The sequence below is a fragment of the Mytilus californianus genome, unplaced genomic scaffold (assembly GCF_021869535.1).
Source record: "Mytilus californianus isolate M0D057914Y unplaced genomic scaffold, xbMytCali1.0.p SCAF_5, whole genome shotgun sequence".
Classification (NCBI taxonomy): Eukaryota; Metazoa; Mollusca; class Bivalvia; order Mytilida; family Mytilidae; genus Mytilus; species Mytilus californianus.
Window position 1 is genome coordinate 119,958,636 of NW_026262701.1, and position 18,325 is coordinate 119,976,960.

At 34.2% G+C, this 18,325-nt stretch overlaps 1 protein-coding gene across 1 annotated transcript; it reads left to right on the forward strand.

The window, feature by feature from the left end:
• Positions 1-10,313: 10,313 nt before the first annotated feature.
• On the forward strand, positions 10,314-18,028 carry LOC127700892 (uncharacterized). Its single transcript, XM_052204608.1, has 9 exons — positions 10,314-10,342; positions 11,659-11,690; positions 11,930-12,096; positions 12,296-12,374; positions 12,670-12,716; positions 13,359-13,404; positions 16,759-16,847; positions 17,212-17,281; positions 17,817-18,028. The coding sequence occupies exons 2-9, from the start codon at positions 11,660-11,662 to the stop codon at positions 17,906-17,908; spliced, it is 621 nt and encodes a 206-aa protein (XP_052060568.1). The 5' UTR covers positions 10,314-10,342; position 11,659; the 3' UTR covers positions 17,909-18,028.
• Positions 18,029-18,325: the final 297 nt, after the last annotated feature.

Here is an 18,325-nt window from a genome sequence, read left to right on the forward strand (position 1 = left end):
TGCGATTTCAGTGGCTCTTATCATACCTCCTTTGTATGACTTTGTCTTATATGTTAGGCAAATTTTTGGCTGTGTCAGGCTTTGGCATGGTGTCTTACCAGATGTCTTTACATTAATTATCCAAATATATGATCAGTCAGGAATATTGTCTTTTAGACCACCTATTCTTAGAGACTTTCTTTCCAAATGTTACTATCTGGGAATTTCTATATGTGTGTTGGATAAAATAATAATACAGGTGTAACACAGCTGTTGCATTATCTGTAAATATAGTTATTGATTGATGGGTAGTTAACATCCAGCTGCAAATATAACTTTGCAGCGTCACTGATGAGTCTTTTGTAGATGAAATGCATGTCTGGCATACAAAATTTAAATCCTGGTATCTATGATGAGTTTATTTGCATATTCAGGACTATGAAACTGACTTGTTCAATTTGATTATAAATGTGATTGGACGAAGTTGCCTTATTCAGACACGTTTTTATCTGATTATAAGCTAACCAATCAGATTTTACTCCTTAAGGCCAAAATCTCATCAGAAGTCACTGTCTTCTTGTCTTTGTGAAACAAAATGAATTGTTTCGTGGTCATGTCTTTGTTTCTCTGTAATTGAGTAATTATTGCCCTTTGAAATCAACAATACAGCAATGTTCTTCAACCATTGTCTCATTGTTATCAGACCATTGCCTCCTTGTGATCAAACTATTGCCTCATTGTGATCAAACCATTGCCTCGTTGTGATCAAACCATGGTTTCATTGTGATCAAACCATTGTCTCGTGATCAAACTATTGTCTCATTGTGATCAAACCATTGACTGGTTGTAATCAAACCATTGTCTCATTGTGATCAAACCATTGTCCCTTTTTGATCAAACAATTGTCTCATAGTGATCCAACGATTGTCTCATAGTGATCAAACCATTGTTTCATTATAATCAAACCATTGCCTCGTTGTAATCAAACTAGTGTCTCCTTGTGATCAAACCATTGTCCCATTGTGATCAAACCATTGTTTCATTATAGTCAAACCATCGCCTCGTTGTAATCAAAATAGTGTCTCCTTGTGATCAAACCATTGTCCCATTGTGATCAAACCATTGTCTCATAGTGATCCAACGATTGTTTCATTGTGATCAAACCATGGTCTCATTGTGATCCAACGATTGTTTCATTGTGATCAAACCATTGTTTCATTATAGTCAAACCATTGCCTCGTTGTAATCAAACCAGTGTATCCTTGTGATCAAACCATTGTCCCATTGTGATCAAACCACGATCTCATAGTGATCCAACGATTGTTTCATTGTGATCAAACCATGGTCTCGTTGTGATCAAATCATTGCCTCGTTGTAATCAAACCAGTGTCTCCTTGTGATCAAACCATTGTCTCATTGTGATCAAACCATTGTTTCGTTGTGTTCAAACCATTGTCTATTTGTGATCAAACCATTGCTCCGTTGTGTTCAAACCATTGTCTATTCGTGATCAAACCATTATCTCATTATAATCAAACCATTTTCTCTGATCAAACCATTGTCTCATTGTGATCAAACCATTGTTTCCTTGAGATCAAACCATTGTCTCCTTGTGATCAAACCATTGTAGCATTGTGACCAACCATTGTTTCGTTGTGTTCAAACTATTGCCTCCTTGTGATCAAACTATCATCTCAATTATGATCAAACCAGAGGCAGTCAGTGCCTCCCTTATGAAAATTTCTGGATCCGCCACTGCAAACCATTGTCTCCTTGGTTGATCAAACCATCGTCTCATTGTGAGTCAACCATTGTCTCACTGTGATCCAACCATTGTCTCATTGTGATCTAACCATTGTCTCATTATGATCCAACAATTTTCTTAGTGTGACCAACCCTTGTCTCCTTGTGATCAAACCAAGGTATCATTGTGATTTAACGATTATCTTCATGTGGTCATTCTGTAATGTCCCTGTGAAGTAAAAGACTTAAATATGTTCCTCTGATTATTAAGTAAATCATTGTCTCTGAAGGCAATTTTCTGTCTTTTGTGACCAATCTGATGCCTGAGATCAGTGTTTCACTCTGATGAAGTTTTAGTAATCGTCATGTACGAACAGTTTCGTTTATCGAATCATCGTCTCACTCCGATCTACAATTCTCCTCTTTGGTCAGTCTGATGAAATCACAAGATTAGTTGCCCTTTCAACAATCCACTGTCATCATGTAGATCAGATTAAACAGAACTGGTTTGAATGCAACCAAAACGTTATATATTTAAATGATCAAATAAATGTCTTTATTATATACTTAGTAGTAAATACAGATAAATTGTACGTGTAATAAAATCATTGGCAAGCGTGCTGTATCAGCCACCCGTGATGATATCGATACGTCATCGATTGCAGTCACGGTTGCAAAGGCTTTATCAAACCCCTTCTCTGTATGACGTCATGTCAAACCTATAATCTGTATGACGTCATTTCAAACCTTCTTATCTGTGTGACGTCATGTCACATAAAAAACATCTACATGAGGTATATGTATATAATAAAGTGTATATGATATGGCTTTTTCAATATCACACACCGTATCAACCCTCAACCAATATAATCCCTCGAGCAGAGCTCTTGGGATTATATTGGTGTCTCAGGTTGATACGGATGTGATATTGAAAAAGCCATATGATATTCACTATTTCTATGATCTTTCATCGTTCACAGTGATCATATCAATATCTCTTTGATCAAACCATTATTCTTTGTAAAACACCAATATCTTTATGCTTGATTGGATGTTGATTGCTGTACGTCCAGTGGAAAATATTTCATGCATGTTCAGGACGAAAACAAATTAACAAAAAATACAGTTGGTAAGTCCTGCAATAGGGGTCGACCGGGATGAAGGGCAGGAAACTAGAAATGTCACTGGGAAATGAGGGTTAATTGGATAGGGACAGATATTTAGCCTTGTAACATGCCACCTGCTGAACCCTCACGGAGATGTTGCAAGGGTTTCTTTAACGCACAAAAAGCGGGGAACTCTCTAAACGAGGCATCGGATTTTACGTCCCATTCTGACCTGACTTGGCTGTGAATTCATACATTCTGCACATCCAAACGGACGCACCACTTTGGCAAAGGGTTTCCTGTCGCTTTGAAAGAAAAACCAAGGGATTACCATAATTTTATACCCAAGTCAACCCTTGCATTGGGTTTATTGTTTCTATGAATCTAATCATTGTCTTTTTATCAAACCATTATCTTTATGCCTTTATGCGTTCAAGCTATAATTTACTTTTAGCTAAACTGTCTCCATCTGATCTAGTTTTTTTTTCTGTAACCAATTAAGTCACTGTCGTCTCCCTGTGATTGTTTTCATTCTACAAATCATTTCCTCTCTATGACCAACCCATCATCTCTCTGTCAACATGTGTTATAAGTCCTCATCACACTAGACACATCATTGTATCTTTAACTCCCTAATAAAACCAGTATCTTCCTATCTGCCATCTCAGTGTGCTCAAATTATTTTCTCACAGTTAATTCTTCTGTCTCATTTTTATTTATACCACATTGATACACTTAACATCTTACCTTGTTTTGGGTGAATTTACCAACTCTGATGCAAACCCTCGTTTTACTATCTATTCTAAAATTAGTTTTCTTTATATGGATTTAAGAATTGAATGCATGATTTATCATTGTTTCCATGTGATAAAGTCCTTGTCTCCATTTACACAAGTTATTGATACAAAAATAAGGAGATGTGGTATGGTTCCCACATAAGACAACTTTCCACCAGAGACCAAATGACTAAAGTTCAACGGGTGAGAGGTACAAAACTGCAACCTAGCCTGACTATGGAATCATTTAATCATACAACAACCTTAGTCGTCTGTTGGAAATATTGTCATTTTCATTACATTTATGTGAATTAGGCGTACAGTATGCTTAAAGAGACGGGGCAAATTTCTCATGACATTACTTCCCCTTACCCTTACACTAAAATTCCTCATGTGTAGCAGCTTCATGTGTGTACTTCGAGGCTTGCATGGGCATCATTATGTGATATGTTTTTTTTAACTAAGTCAAATTATAAATGCTTATATGTCTTATGTCATATCTTTATGCTTTGGTAATCAGAGAATTTTGTGTTGAAGGCAGATGTTTAGATTCAGTTTGATTTAAATAGGTATAACTGAGATCTCAATTTTGTCAGATTCTTGCAAATATGAGTACTTCAATCTAAAATCAGTTGGAAAGACAATCCGAACCTAAACAAAACTTTTATTGTTGTAAAAGTAAATATTAGTATTGTCTACCAGATTTAAACTAGTTCATTTAAGTTTCTGGTGTATTCATATATCAGTCATTTCAAAAAAATGTACATTTTTCGGTTATTGTCTATTATCCGTTTAATATGCTTGTTTTTCATCATTTTTCTTTTTAACATTATACGTTACACATATTGCAAGATAGTAAGTGCAAATATTAGTGTGCAGAAATTTTATTCATTTTTTTGTAAATGTTGAAGTATGAAAAATTGCCAATTTCCATGTGTTCATATTTGATATCTTACTTTTTCATTCAAATAATCTGTAATTAAAATAGCTTTTACATGGTCAACAGGATGATTTTTTTATTCAGTAACATCATAACTTTAAGAAAAATAACTTTCCATGGTTAAAATTAAGAACACAAATATTCCTCAGTAACTAGAATGCCTGTTCGTGAATATTTGTCCTTCCTGTTACTATTTACTTGTTTACGGAAAAAAAATAGTTTCTCCCTTCAAAAACGGAAGTCTTTTAGTGTGACGTCATAGACGTTGATCCAGGACATAATGGCAGCGTGAAGATTTAAAAGGGAAAACGTTTGGCTATCAAATTCAAAAGATCGGTAAGTACTGATTTATGCGTACCTTTTTATTATGTCTTTAATGTTACCTATTATTTTATAGTTTTTAATTGCACTATACTAATAAAACGTATGTTACCGTAACGTATGCATGGGCCGGAAGTATAAAAACACTGCATCAGTTATGAGGGAGCGACTATTTTTATAAAAAATTCGGGTTATGCTATAATTTTTCCATCCTGTTACTGTCCTTCCTGTTACCAAGAAAATAGTAACAGGAAGGACAAAAATGGTAACAGGATGGACAAAAAAGTTAAAAGATAAACATTCTTTGTGAAAAAAAGTCAAAATGCTGTTTGAATGATCCTCAATAAATTTTTTACAGTTAACACTTTAGATTTTTATAAATATACGGTACATTATTTTATGGTATATATGTTCATATCGAAATATTGTTTTGACCAAATATGTGTTACCTTGATTGGTAACAGGACGGACAAAACGGGTAACAGGATAGACATTTATATATGATAATGCAAAGGAAAATAAAACGATGACTTGCGATTTAAACTTGTAAAATTCATTCGATCTGGCAATATTTAACTCCATTGATGTCTTATTATCATTTTCAACTATAAATGAAAGTTCAGTCGCCGATATTACCGTACAACCATTAAGCGTGTCATATTAAATTTGCATTGGTTTTTTTTCAATAATCTTTTGTTATAGCTTCATCGTTTGTAATAAAGACTTAGATGTTTATTCTAGTATATGAACCTAAATTGTTTTATATTTATTCTCTATTAATGGTTTTTGTTCTGCTTGGTAACTTCTTTATTTTTAACCTCAGATTTAACCAATATTGCTTCAGTGTGCTATTTTGTAATAACAATATTTTGCTTATAAAATATAATAACCAATTTTGTATTTCTTTCTTGCAGTCATGGTACTATCTCAGGCCGAGAAACAGCGTCGTTACAGGCTTAAAAGAGATACTGACCCTTCTAGACGTGAACAATATTTAAGAAATGAAAGAGAAAGATACAAGATGCTGAAGGATGTAGGGAAGAAAAAAAATAGAGATGAAATGACTAAACGAGAACTTCGTTCCAAGAGAAAATATTGGAAAAATTACAAAAGGGATCTACGAAAGAGACAAACCAATATGAAGAATATTTTAACACCCCCTGGATCCCCTCTTACTAACGATGAACAAGCCGTTCAAGAAGAGGGCGTACCAGTTGCCTTACAGGAAAATGCTCCAGGACCGTCGAGACAGAATATTGCAAGCAAGAGGAAAAGAAAAAGAGAAAAAGCTAAAGTTTACAGAACAAACAAATTACTGATAAGAAAACTTGAAGAGTCAAACAGAAGAGTGCAAATGTACAGAATGAGGTTAAAGAGAGAAAAAAATAAGATGAATTTGATAGAAAATAAAAAATTAGAAACACCACGAAGCAGGACAAAACGGCTGTTTAAACATGCATCAAGGAACTTCAAGTCTGTTCGAAAAACTTTAGACTTTCATCATGTTCTAATTAATGAAATGCAAAACAGCTGTGAGAAAAATAGATCAATGAAGAAGTCAATCTTGGAAATTCTCAGGGGCAAGTTATTCCGAAAGTATAAACTGACGAAGTTTGCCCATAGCCAAATTCAGGTGACAAACCAAAGTAAAAGGAAAAGAAAGTCAAAACAAACAATATCAGCCAACCTTAGAGGAACAGTAAAGGCCTTTTTCGAGAGAGATGACAATTCCAGAATTACCACTGATAAAAAGAAGACAAAAACTGTGAACAAAATGAAAAAACAAATTAGATTCCTGAACGACACACTTTCGAATCTTTTTGTCAAATTTAAAGCAGAAAACAATGATAAGATAGGCTTTATAACTTTCTGGAAACTAAAACCTTACTGGATTAGAAAAGCAACAGAAAAAGAAAGAGAAACTTGCCTTTGTAAATGTTGCGAAAACGTAGGATTGATTGCAGATTGTCTTAAGAAAGCAAAAATTGTTGAGACTGCAAACTTAGAAAGTTTAGTAAAAGAAACAGTATGTTCCATGGATAATCTTGATTGTATGTATGGTAATTGTCTAGACTGTAAGCAATCGACTGTCAAACTAACAGTAGAGGACAATAATGTTGAAGTAACCTGGTCTCAATGGCAAACTAAAAAGATCAAAAAGACCTTCAAAGGTGGGGACGAAAAAGAATTGAGCGTCACGGTGAAGGAAAAAGAAAGTGCTTCTATCGAAAAGGCAACAGAAAAACTTCATGAGTTATTAAGACCCTCGTACAGTCGCCATCTGTTCAATATCAAAAATCAGTATAAACATTACAAAACTCTCAAAGAAACTTTAAGTCAAACTGAATGTCTGATTCATGTAGACTTCTCAGAAAACTACTCTTGCAAGATGTCAAAGGAAATTCAGTCGATGCATTTTGGAGCATCATTACCACAAATTTCCCTTCATACTGGTTACTATGTTACAAAAGATATGGATACTATCCGTTCATTTTGTGGAGTGTCAGATTCCCTCAGACATGACCCTCAAAGTATATGGGCATACATGCTACCTATGTTGAATGAAATCAAAGATCTGTATCCATTTGTAGAGTACTTGCATTTTTACAGCGATGGACCTACAAGTCAGTACAGATCGACAGAAAATTAATTTCTATCTTCTTTCAACCATGCCATTTGAGCTTGGGTTCACTGGTGCTTGCTGGAACTTCCACGAAGCAGGACATGGGAAGGGAATACCAGATGGCATAGGGGGATCTATTAAACGATCAGCAGATAGACAAGTTAGCTTTGGAGCAGATATATTGACAGCAGATGCATTTATCAAGACGATTGAGACTGGTACTAAAATCAAGCTTTACGAAGTTAAGGAGCCTGACGTTTTAGAAGTAGACAAAAGAATTCCTATACCATTGAAAACTATTCCAGGTACGATGAAAATACACCAAATCTTCACCGAATCAGAGAGAAAGCTAAGGTATAGAGGCATAAGCTGCATTGATGTTCATTGCTCTGACCATCTTTGTGATTCGTTTGAATTTTCTGCATGTGGAGGTACAGATCAAGCAAAGTTGATTAACAAATCTGAACCACTGGTATCTACATCAACACCTTCTAAAGATATAAATTTGGAAATCAAGAATTCTTATAAAAAAGATGTTATATTACAGAGAAAAATGGAAGAGGACAAAACCTGTCAAAACAGGAATTCAAGTCTTTTGCAAACATTGCAACAATGTGGATCTTTTGAACATTTGCAAATTACTTGTTTGGAATCTATTACAGAAACTTTGCATGGAAAAGATCGGTTTGTTCAAAAAGATAACTTTGCTATTGACAATAGATCCATGAAACTATTCCCAGATGACGTCTGCACCGACAAAACTCTATTTCCAGTACAGGTCAGAGCTGATGGAAACTGCCTTCCAGCATGCGGAAGTGTTTTTGTTTTTGGAAACGATTCTTATGCCGATGAAATCCGAGCTCATATCATAAAAGAATTATCTCTAAACAAAAAGTTTTATCTGGATAAAAACTACTTGTCAAATGCTTTTGGGACCGATGACCAGAATAAAAACATCTTAAAAAGTTTCGCAATGTACTCTGATGAATACACCCATGGCGTTGTATTGACGGAAAGATCAATTGAAGATATATATGAGAGAGAAATAATGCAGATAAGAAATTCCAAAACATACATGGGCATATGGCAGATTTTTGCTCTGGCAAGTGTTATTAGAAGGCCAATAGTGTCAGTGTATCCCCAAAAAGGGAATCCTAACGTACGGAAAGATCTTTATCGGAGAATAGAGCCAATGGAAAAAGATTCCGATAAACCGTTGTATATTATGTGGACATCAACTCGCCTCGATATGAACAATAACTACTGGGTTCCAAACCACTTTGTGCCCTTATTGGAAAAAAACGAGCCTGTTGAAATCATCCCTGACGCTAAAAATTGTCTTCACAAGTACGTCATTGTAGACTATGAAAGCACACCATATCCAGGGTATGTGGAAGACGTAGATTCTTCAGATGTATACGTGGTATGCATGCAAAGACTTGAAAGAGATATAAAGAAGAATGTCTTTTATTGGCCAAAAGCTGTAAAAGACAAGTGCTGGTACAACTACTCAAGAATATTGGCCATTATTCCAAAGCCAAAGAAAATCAAAGGGTCTTCCAGTAATTATGAAGTGGATCCGGAAATATGGACAAAAACCTTGTCAAGACTACAATATTAATCATTGACAATCGAAAATGTTCTTCATGACTTTTTGTTCAAATCTTGTGTTGTGTTCTTTTAAGAAGTTTTACTTTAAAGTTTGAAAATTAGTTTTGGTTTTTACTCCTATAATGTATACTTTCTCTACGATTGTATGACGGAAGGTCGGATTGGTAATTGGTAAGCGTCCATTTACATTTAAATGCATATTCAGGGTGAGATTTACATAACGAGATAAAGACCAACATACTGAGCAAAATCGTAAAAGCACTGAACTCACAAAATGACATGTCACTTTATCTTTACCCATTTTTATGACTTCGGGCCAACCAGGTATTGGTCTTACTTCAGGGTAAGCGACGAAACAGGGAATACAATTTATTCAGTTTTTGTTATTTGTCTGGTTTTGTATCCCTGGGAAATCCCCAAAAGTTGTTTTTTTATTGATTTGTGTGACCAGAAGTTTTTTGTCTTTACTGTTACTTCCTTGTCTTTCCTGTTACTGCCATTGTTCGTTCCTGTTACCTTCAAAAATGTGTAAAATAATTTTTACTATGAACAAAACTGATCATTTGGCTAAGTTTGTATTTAATACTATTAAAAAGGGACAAACTAGTCGATTTGTGCTGCCCAGTTTACCAAACTTTTTTTTTAAGAGCTTTTAGAAAATAAAAAAAATGATGATTTTTCTGAACGTACCGACTATCTGCAGATTTTTTTTTTGGTAATCTTCATAAAGGATAAATGTTAATGGGATGTCAAATGTACACTGTTATATAAGTACGATACATACTTTGATTAGATATATTCTTTTTAAATATCATGTTTTCTGACATTTGAAAAAAGTAACAGGATGGACAAAATCGGACACCATCTGGCACAATATTTAAAAAAAAATCATTTTCAGGTGTCGATAAGATTGCATATTTTGGGAATATGTTCGAAAAGCAATGTGTTTTTAGTTCTTTAAATATAATTTGTATTCAAACCACTTTACTTTTTTAAAAGTTCCAATTCGGAATTGTACTTTATTTTGAAATGACTGATATACAATATTATATGACAATATTACAATATTTTATTGGCACAAACGCATTACAATAAATGGTAATGACCGAATGGATAATCATGGCAGTAAAATAAAAACAATTATGTGAATATAAAATACATGTATAATGAAAATCTATTGCAATAGATTACTTCTCGCATTTAAACAATTTGTTACGAAACAGGAAGATAGTTTTAGTGCCGTGTAAGATTTATTATTAAGTATAAGCTTATATAAAGATAATTTCTCGATTCTTCAATAATCTAAGTTTCATAAACCTATTTCATGTTAATTATATATGACACTTAATATTTTTATTATATATGCTTTGCATTTGGATTTATCAAGAAGTTAAATCCATGTTTATAAACGTTATATACAAGGTAAAACAATGCCTTTATTTTTGTTTACTGTCCGTGAAAGTTTTCTTTTGAATTGAAATAATTTAAACACATTGACATACAGAAAAATATCATCATTTTAATTACCTCAATTTAAGGTAAGTATTATTGGCGTGTTCTACGATATAGAAAACGTTTTGTTTGGTTTGTTCGTTTTTTGTTTCGTTTTGTTGTTGTTTACTTTTTCTTCTGCTATTTGTTTTGCCATGATTTCTTATGCACCAAACTCCAAGCCGGGTTAGTAGAAGACCTAGGTATTACATAGTGCTGAGATCAATAGAAGACACGTATATTTGGTAGAGCTGAGGTCAGTGGAAGACACGTGTATTATATATAGTGCTGATGTCAGTAGAATACATCGTTTTACATAGTGCTGTGATCAGTAGAAGACACGTGTATTTGATAGAGCTGAGATCAGTAGATCAGTAGAAGACACGTGTTTTTGATAGAGCTGAGGTCAGTAGAATACAACGTTATCACACTGTGCTGGGGTCAGTGGAAGACACGTATATTATTTAGTGCTGAAATGCTCAGAATTAGTAATGATGCCATTAACATGTTCTGGAAGCATGTAACATTAGTAATGATGCCATTGACATATTTTGTAAAGCATGTACAATTAGTAATTATGCCATTGACATGTTTTATTAAAGGGTGTAGATTTAGTAATCTTGACATTGACATGTTCAGTAATTTTTTGTAGAATTAGTAATGATGCCATACATGTTCTGTAAAGCATGTAAATATAGTAATGCTGCTAATGACATGTTCTGTAAAGCATGTATAATTAGTAATGATGGCATCGACATGTTTTTCAAGGCATGTAGAATTAGGAAGGATGCTTTTGATATGTTATGTAAAGCATGTAGAATTAGTTATGCTGCCATTGACATTTTCTGTAAAGCACGTAGAATTAGAAATGATGCCATTGACATGTTTTGTAAAGCATGTAGGATTAGTAATTATGTCATTGACATGTTTTGTAAAGCACGTACAATTAGTAATTATGCCATTGGCATGTTTTGTAAAGCACGTAGAGTATATAAGTAGAGACATATAATACAATATGTCTCTGGTGTAAGTAATATTGCTTTTGACATACGTTTATTCCTTTTACAGCATGGGAAACTGTGCACAGGCATGTGGAAAACGTACGTATACATTACACATATACAAATACATACATTTTTAAGTTGATATTTTGGTTCGACAAACATTCTTCTATCAAAGTATAATAATTGCTAAGTGAATATATAAGGAACTCTTTTTATAGAATATATCTTGGCTGTACAGAACTTCAGAGTCTAAATCTTTCATCTGCCAATTGTTCCATCAAATAACAACTCCGAATGCTGTCTGATCATTAGGACTTTTCCACTTGATATTCCAGACGGGATATGCTTGAAGAAACGTCCGAAAATAAAACGAACAATGCCAAGGATCGGGACACTGAGGCCTGCTGTGCAACCATCGAATGACAGACGGGTTGGTTGGAGAGAAAATTTAGTTGACGAAGACAAACGACTAGAATCAAAGCTTCGACAAGGAAGCGCAAAGGTAATACTATAATGGTGCGACAATTATTAAAAAATCGCATAAATATATATAAATAACTACACGAATTATTTGTGGTTGCGTCATATAAGATTTTCATTCGCTATTCGCAGGCATTTTATTAACTAAAATGTTCACATATCTTCAGTAATTGAAGGAGGTTATGTCTCGTTTGCATTTACATGTAAACCATTATTTCCAGTTTAATACAGATGATGAACTCCCACACATGGATAATGTGGACGGCCATAGAAAGCGGAAGAAAAGACGAAAAAAGAAAGGTAAATTGGAACTGAACGCCATGAAAAATAAGAATTAAAAATTAATAAGTTCCTTAAGATATGTATCCAATTTGTAAGAAAATTTAGACCAAAAGATAAATACATGTATTTGAAATAAAATAGAATGAACAAAACGCAGACAGTCATATATATGCTCCTATATTTTTCAGTTTTCGAGTTTGCGTCCTTCAGATAACTTCTCACCTTGCTTTAAATTGATGAATACCGTGTCCTTAACGTTTACCATATATTTCTTTTTATAGCAGATTATTAGTTTCACACCTTTATTTTACAGACCTGGTTTCAGATGAAAATCGGCCATTTGAAATGAGGTCATCACAGGTAAGACATAACTGAAGAACAGTGGCTTTTTGGTCTGGTGCTGATTTCTGGGCTGTGTGATAACATATCGAAACAATATCAGTACAATTACGGTTCGGAAGCAAAGAAGATTGTTTAACCCAACTTAACTCTCGAGATTCAAACAGTGACTGCAATATGTTTACCTTTCTAGGTATTTTAGCCCTTTTCATCGTATTTGAGGAAAGTTGATGCAATCTACTGGAAGTAAAATATTAATGTTTCTGAATGATGCCCAACTGATTTTTTTAATCTGACCTTTCATCTTAAAATTGTATATACTAGCCATACTATTTACTGAAGACTATTATCTGTTGAAAATAATTTTGGTAAAATATTGCAGATTTTGAATGTTCTGTAAAATTTTGAATCGAAGAGCACTCTCAGCCAAAACGTATTCCTCTCACCTTAACCTCAGTAAATATTAATAAATTTTCGGATCAAAATCAGAGTTGTGTCATACTGACTAAAAGCAATTGTATAGGTATATTAAAGCTAAACATTTAAAGCATATAACACAGTAGTCTCAGAATTCAGTTTGAAGTGCAAAAATATAAATGTACAGTAACACATTTGATTTCCTTCACATGATATATATAAATACGTTCTTTCATATCACTATAGGATTCTAACGATTACAATAACAGACAGAATCAGAAACCAAGGATCGGTAAGTGATGATTGTGAAAAGTAACTATATTTGACTATAGTATTATATTATCCTATTAAACATATCTAGGTCCAGAGAGGAATCTAAGAGAAATAAGGTTGTTCTCAAATCACTGAGGACGCTGAAACGCCGGTATCGTATGTTTTACTGATTGTATTCAGGGGCGGATCCAGGATTTTGGAAAGGGGGGGCGTAGTATTATAGTTAAAAAAATTTTGGACCTTTTTTTGGCTAAAAAACATAAAATAAGTGTAAAATGCATTTTATAGTTAAAGTGTAGGGGTTGGACATTTTTGGTGCTGTATTCTTTCCATTAATTGTCTATTATAAAATGATTGGATGGATCCAAAGCTATGTACTAATTAATATATTTTATGTGGGATTTGTCAGTAAAAAATGGACATGAAAAATTCTCGTTTGTTGTCTGGTTAGTTAGCATAACCTCACAGATTTCTTGTTGTAAACAAGATATACGGCTATTCAATGAAATTTACAATACGACCGACACGAAGAAAGACAAACAAGCAATTGTTTATCCAAATGTTTGGTTGAAATGTTTCAACCAACAAGGGAAGTGAGGGGTTCCAAATCAACCAAAGGCTACGAATGAGTCGGAAATGACAATGAAGTTGTGAATGACGGTCGACACATGGAGACATATAGGCCACACCCAGCAGGCAGGTTGCAGTCGGGCCTTGAAAAAAGTATTCAGTATATCAGTTCGGCAAAACAGATGATTCCGGTCAGATATGGGATTCACATGCAACCCCCCAAAAATAAATTACGCCCGTTTTTTATTCATGTTCATTTAATGCTAAATTATTTTGTTGAAAATATTTTTTTCTAATTGCAAAAAAGTGGACAAGATTATTGTTTTCAATCCAGATACGGCCAGAATTTTTGTTTAAGGCAAAAATCAGGGTCAGAATTTTTTCTCTAAAATAAGACTGCCCCCTCAAATAGTCCGTACCTTAGACTTTAAATCTATATCTAGAGCTTACTGACGGGGGATCACTATTCAGCAATATTATTAATGGGCTGGGACGTGTGGGGTTAAACATGTTTTCGTAGGTAAATAATATTGCTGTGGAATATTTTTTTCTTCATGAGAGTGTAATAGAGTATTACTTTCTGTTGGGTGGAATTGTGAAATAGAAGTCAATACGTTCTTGCTCGATACTTTGTCGCTTTGAAGGCGTCATGCTTGTCATCCTCAGCCTAAGCAATGTGTTACTGTAATTTGAATTTCAAAATGACTGAGTGACGTTTTTTCGACGTACTGGTCAACTCCACCGTAGCGAATCACATGACTTTGACATAATCAATAATACATTACAGTAAATACGAGCGAAAAATATCTTTATAAGTAAAGAATTGTCGCATAAAAATTAAATACACTGGAAATGGCAAAGTTCGTGAAGTCTAGTCTGATTGATCATTTTACAAAAAAAAAAAAAAAAAATAAAAGTGCAGGCAAAGGGGGGCGTACGCCCTCTACGCCCCCCTCTGGATCCGCCACTGGTATTTCATATTGCAAGGCTTCCATATCTTGATGTATCACAGAAACTGTCACCGAAAATAAGGCGCATGTTAGATGACCCCTGTCAGACGGACATGCACACCTTACAATAATTTTAGACAACTAATATATAGTTGACCATCGGATTAGCCTGCTTTTATCTTGCATTCTGCCACATTCGTCGAAGCCAAGACAAAAACTAGCATATGAAGGGCCTCCAAGGATATGTCAAAATGGCTCTATGAAATATAACTTTTAAAAAGTAAGTCGGGTTTTATATCTCGCATGTTTAAAAAGGATAGTGATATCAAAATTTATTTTGTATATAAAATAAATAAAAAAAAAAAAAACACCAATCACTGAATTTTCTTTACTGTATCATATCTCCTTTAATCGGCTACAAATTACAGCAATTTCAAGGATACAAATTACAGTAATCTCAAGGATGCGAACTATTGTACAAAACCATAGCAGATTAAATAATTATTATAAGGGATATTGGGAGAATGTATGTTATAGTATTAATAGTATTAAAACATTTGACTTTTCTACCCTTTACACAAGTATTCCCCATTCCAAACTAAAAGACAAATTGAAAGAACTGGTCCTGGGTCTCTTTTCACAAAAAAATCTTATGACAAAAGTCGATCTTAAGTTATACAGATATGTTCATGACTTACGAGTATTTTTTCTCTTAAGATTTTTTGTGAAACGATACGCTGCTTTGTTTCATTAAAAAAGGAATGACCAACTTATATACAAATAGCTTGTCTTAGAGAGGGATAAATCGTACTTTGTAAAAGATCACTCTGATTCAAACAAACATTTCTCTGAAACTGACATTATCAAGATGCTTGATTTCTTTACAGACAACATATTTGCTACGTTTGGAGAACGTGTTTTTCAACGAACAATCGGCATTCCCATGGGAACCAAATGTGCCCCTCCTCTTGCCAACTTGTTCCTCTATTCATAAGAGGCTGACTTCATACAGGAGCGTCTTAGGACGAATGAAGCTAACAGTATCATTTAAACGTCACGTTCCGCTATATTTGGATGATATCCTCCCACTAAATAATTAAACTGAGTTTGGTGACTATGTTGAAAGCATCTATCCCACTGAACTGGAAATAAATGATACAACAGATACAGTTAAGTCTGCCTCATATCTTGACTTACATCTAGAAATTAGAATAAGGTCGGCTGAGAACAAAACTTTACGACAAAAGAGATGAGTTCAGCTTCCCCTTTGTAAACTTTCCATTTCTATGTAGCAAAATTCAAGCAGCGCCTGCATATGGTGTATATATCTCCCAGTTGATACGATATCATGATTTCCTTGATGGAGGGTTGCTGCTTACAAGAAAGCTATTAAGCCAAGAGTTCCAAGTTGTGAAGGTGAAATTATCCCTTCGAAAAATGACGAGTTGGTTAAACATTATGGAATATCTGTTTTACAGATGACGACGGATATGTTCCAATTGTAACCACAATCCCGTCCTCTTTCCCTCAAATGTAACATACCGATTTAGACTTATCACCGTGTTTTTACTTACATGAGCAACAGACTGGTGACATATATGGAGCAGGATCTGCGAACCCTTCCGGAGCACCTGAGATTAACTAGGTTTTTTGGGTGGGGTTTGTGCACAGTTTTTAGTTTTTCTATGTTTTTTGTACTGTTGCTTGTCTTTTTTGTCGTTTTTAGTTTTTTACCATGGCATTGTCAGTTTGTTTTCTACTTATAAGTTTGATTATCCCTTTGGTATCTTTTGCCTCTCTTTTATAATCATTTACTCTAATGCTCAAAACAGTTAATGTTTTTTTTTCTTCAGATATCTTGGGAAAAAGACACTCAATATCCCCCCATTACAATAAAGAAAAACATGTGACAAACTTGTTATTTCAACCAATGGGATCAGATGTAAGTAGTTTACTCATTTGTTCCCTAAAATAAAATATTCAATAGCACTACTGACTATAAGATTTAATTTAAAGATTTCATTAGCTGTTTATGTTTTCTTCTTTCCTGCGTCCAGTCTCCATTGATTACACAGAACAGTAATGTGAGATTTATGTTATACACTGCATTATAGTTAATGTTACAACTCAGACCTTCTCTCTTCTTGAAGGGAGAACTCGAGTGTTAAGGAGGACAGTGTGCTTTACTTGAAAAAAGATGGTTTTAGAGCCTATATAAACGTGCAACTTGAGACATACGCATGGCAAGTAAAAGTGTTGGGAAAGTATCTTCTAAGGAATATGTTTAACCCATTTTATACTTCTAGATCGATGATCAGAATGTCCATCATCGAAAAAGAAAGAGAAAAAAGAAACACAAACTGAAGGATAAAGCAGGTAATTTCAGTTGTTCATTTCTTGTCTGCTTTGATATTATTCTTTATACCCCAATGGTTGACTGAAGTATATAAACATATTTTCTTGGCTTCCACTATCCAGCAGTAAAACCCATGCTGAAAAGGACAGTTCGTTTGGCTAATCTGGATATATAAATCTGCAGCCACATGCATGCAGTTGTAATTGGGGCGATAAATTTAACGCCTCCAAAATCTCTTGTGTACAGGGAGAGTGCCACACACTAATCATTTAACAACTCATGCAGCACCTCTTTGAGGATGGCATGTCCTATGAAGGTGAGATTTCTGTCCTGTCAAATAAATCCTTTCCAGTGACAGGCTAAATTTCTTATATTTCTCTGCAATATGGAAATTCTATATTTCTCCACTTACGATTTCAATTTATGTCTGCATTCTACTTTCTATCGATACATTTTATAATTCAGTCTGAGTTCAGATTAATAGTTAAAGTTCAGAATGGTCTAAACTGAATAAAATTCGTTTCTTCCATTAAATAACTTTTTTCTTGTATTTAGGAGAAGATAGTCTGGTAATGGTAACTATGAAGCCGACTGGTCAGTTCCTTACAGACGATACCGTCATAGGAGACCCAGACCATGAACATTAATACCTCAACATGTACGGACGGATATAAATGTTGCAATTTTTTGTTAGATCTGTGATTTGTTACTATACTGCCTTTGCTAGAAAATCAAATTCTATAAATAAAAGATGTGGTTTAATTGTGTGATGACGATCCTTGAAAAAATGTTAAAATACATGTATATTAATAAAGTTACATTATAAAAAATAAACCGGGAAAAAAAAAGGGACACTATAAAATCACAAGTCGAAGAAAAAAACCAACAATACAAAAAAGAAAACGACAAAATCGGAAAGACAGACAACAGTTTACAAAACACTACATATAACTGAAGACCGAACAACACGAGCCCACATAAACATACCACGGCCGATCTAACATATCCGCACAAACGTTTTCTCTCTCAAAAAACGTGTACATAAACTGAACGAAAATACTCTC

Coding starts and splice junctions, on each gene's coding strand:
- LOC127700892 (XM_052204608.1), top strand. CDS start 11,660: ATGGGAAACTGTGCACAGGCATGTGGAAAAC. Junction 12,375..12,669: donor GAAAAGACGAAAAAAGAAAG/GTAAATTGGAAC, acceptor TTTATTTTACAG/ACCTGGTTTCAGATGAAAAT. Junction 12,717..13,358: donor TTGAAATGAGGTCATCACAG/GTAAGACATAAC, acceptor ATATCACTATAG/GATTCTAACGATTACAATAA.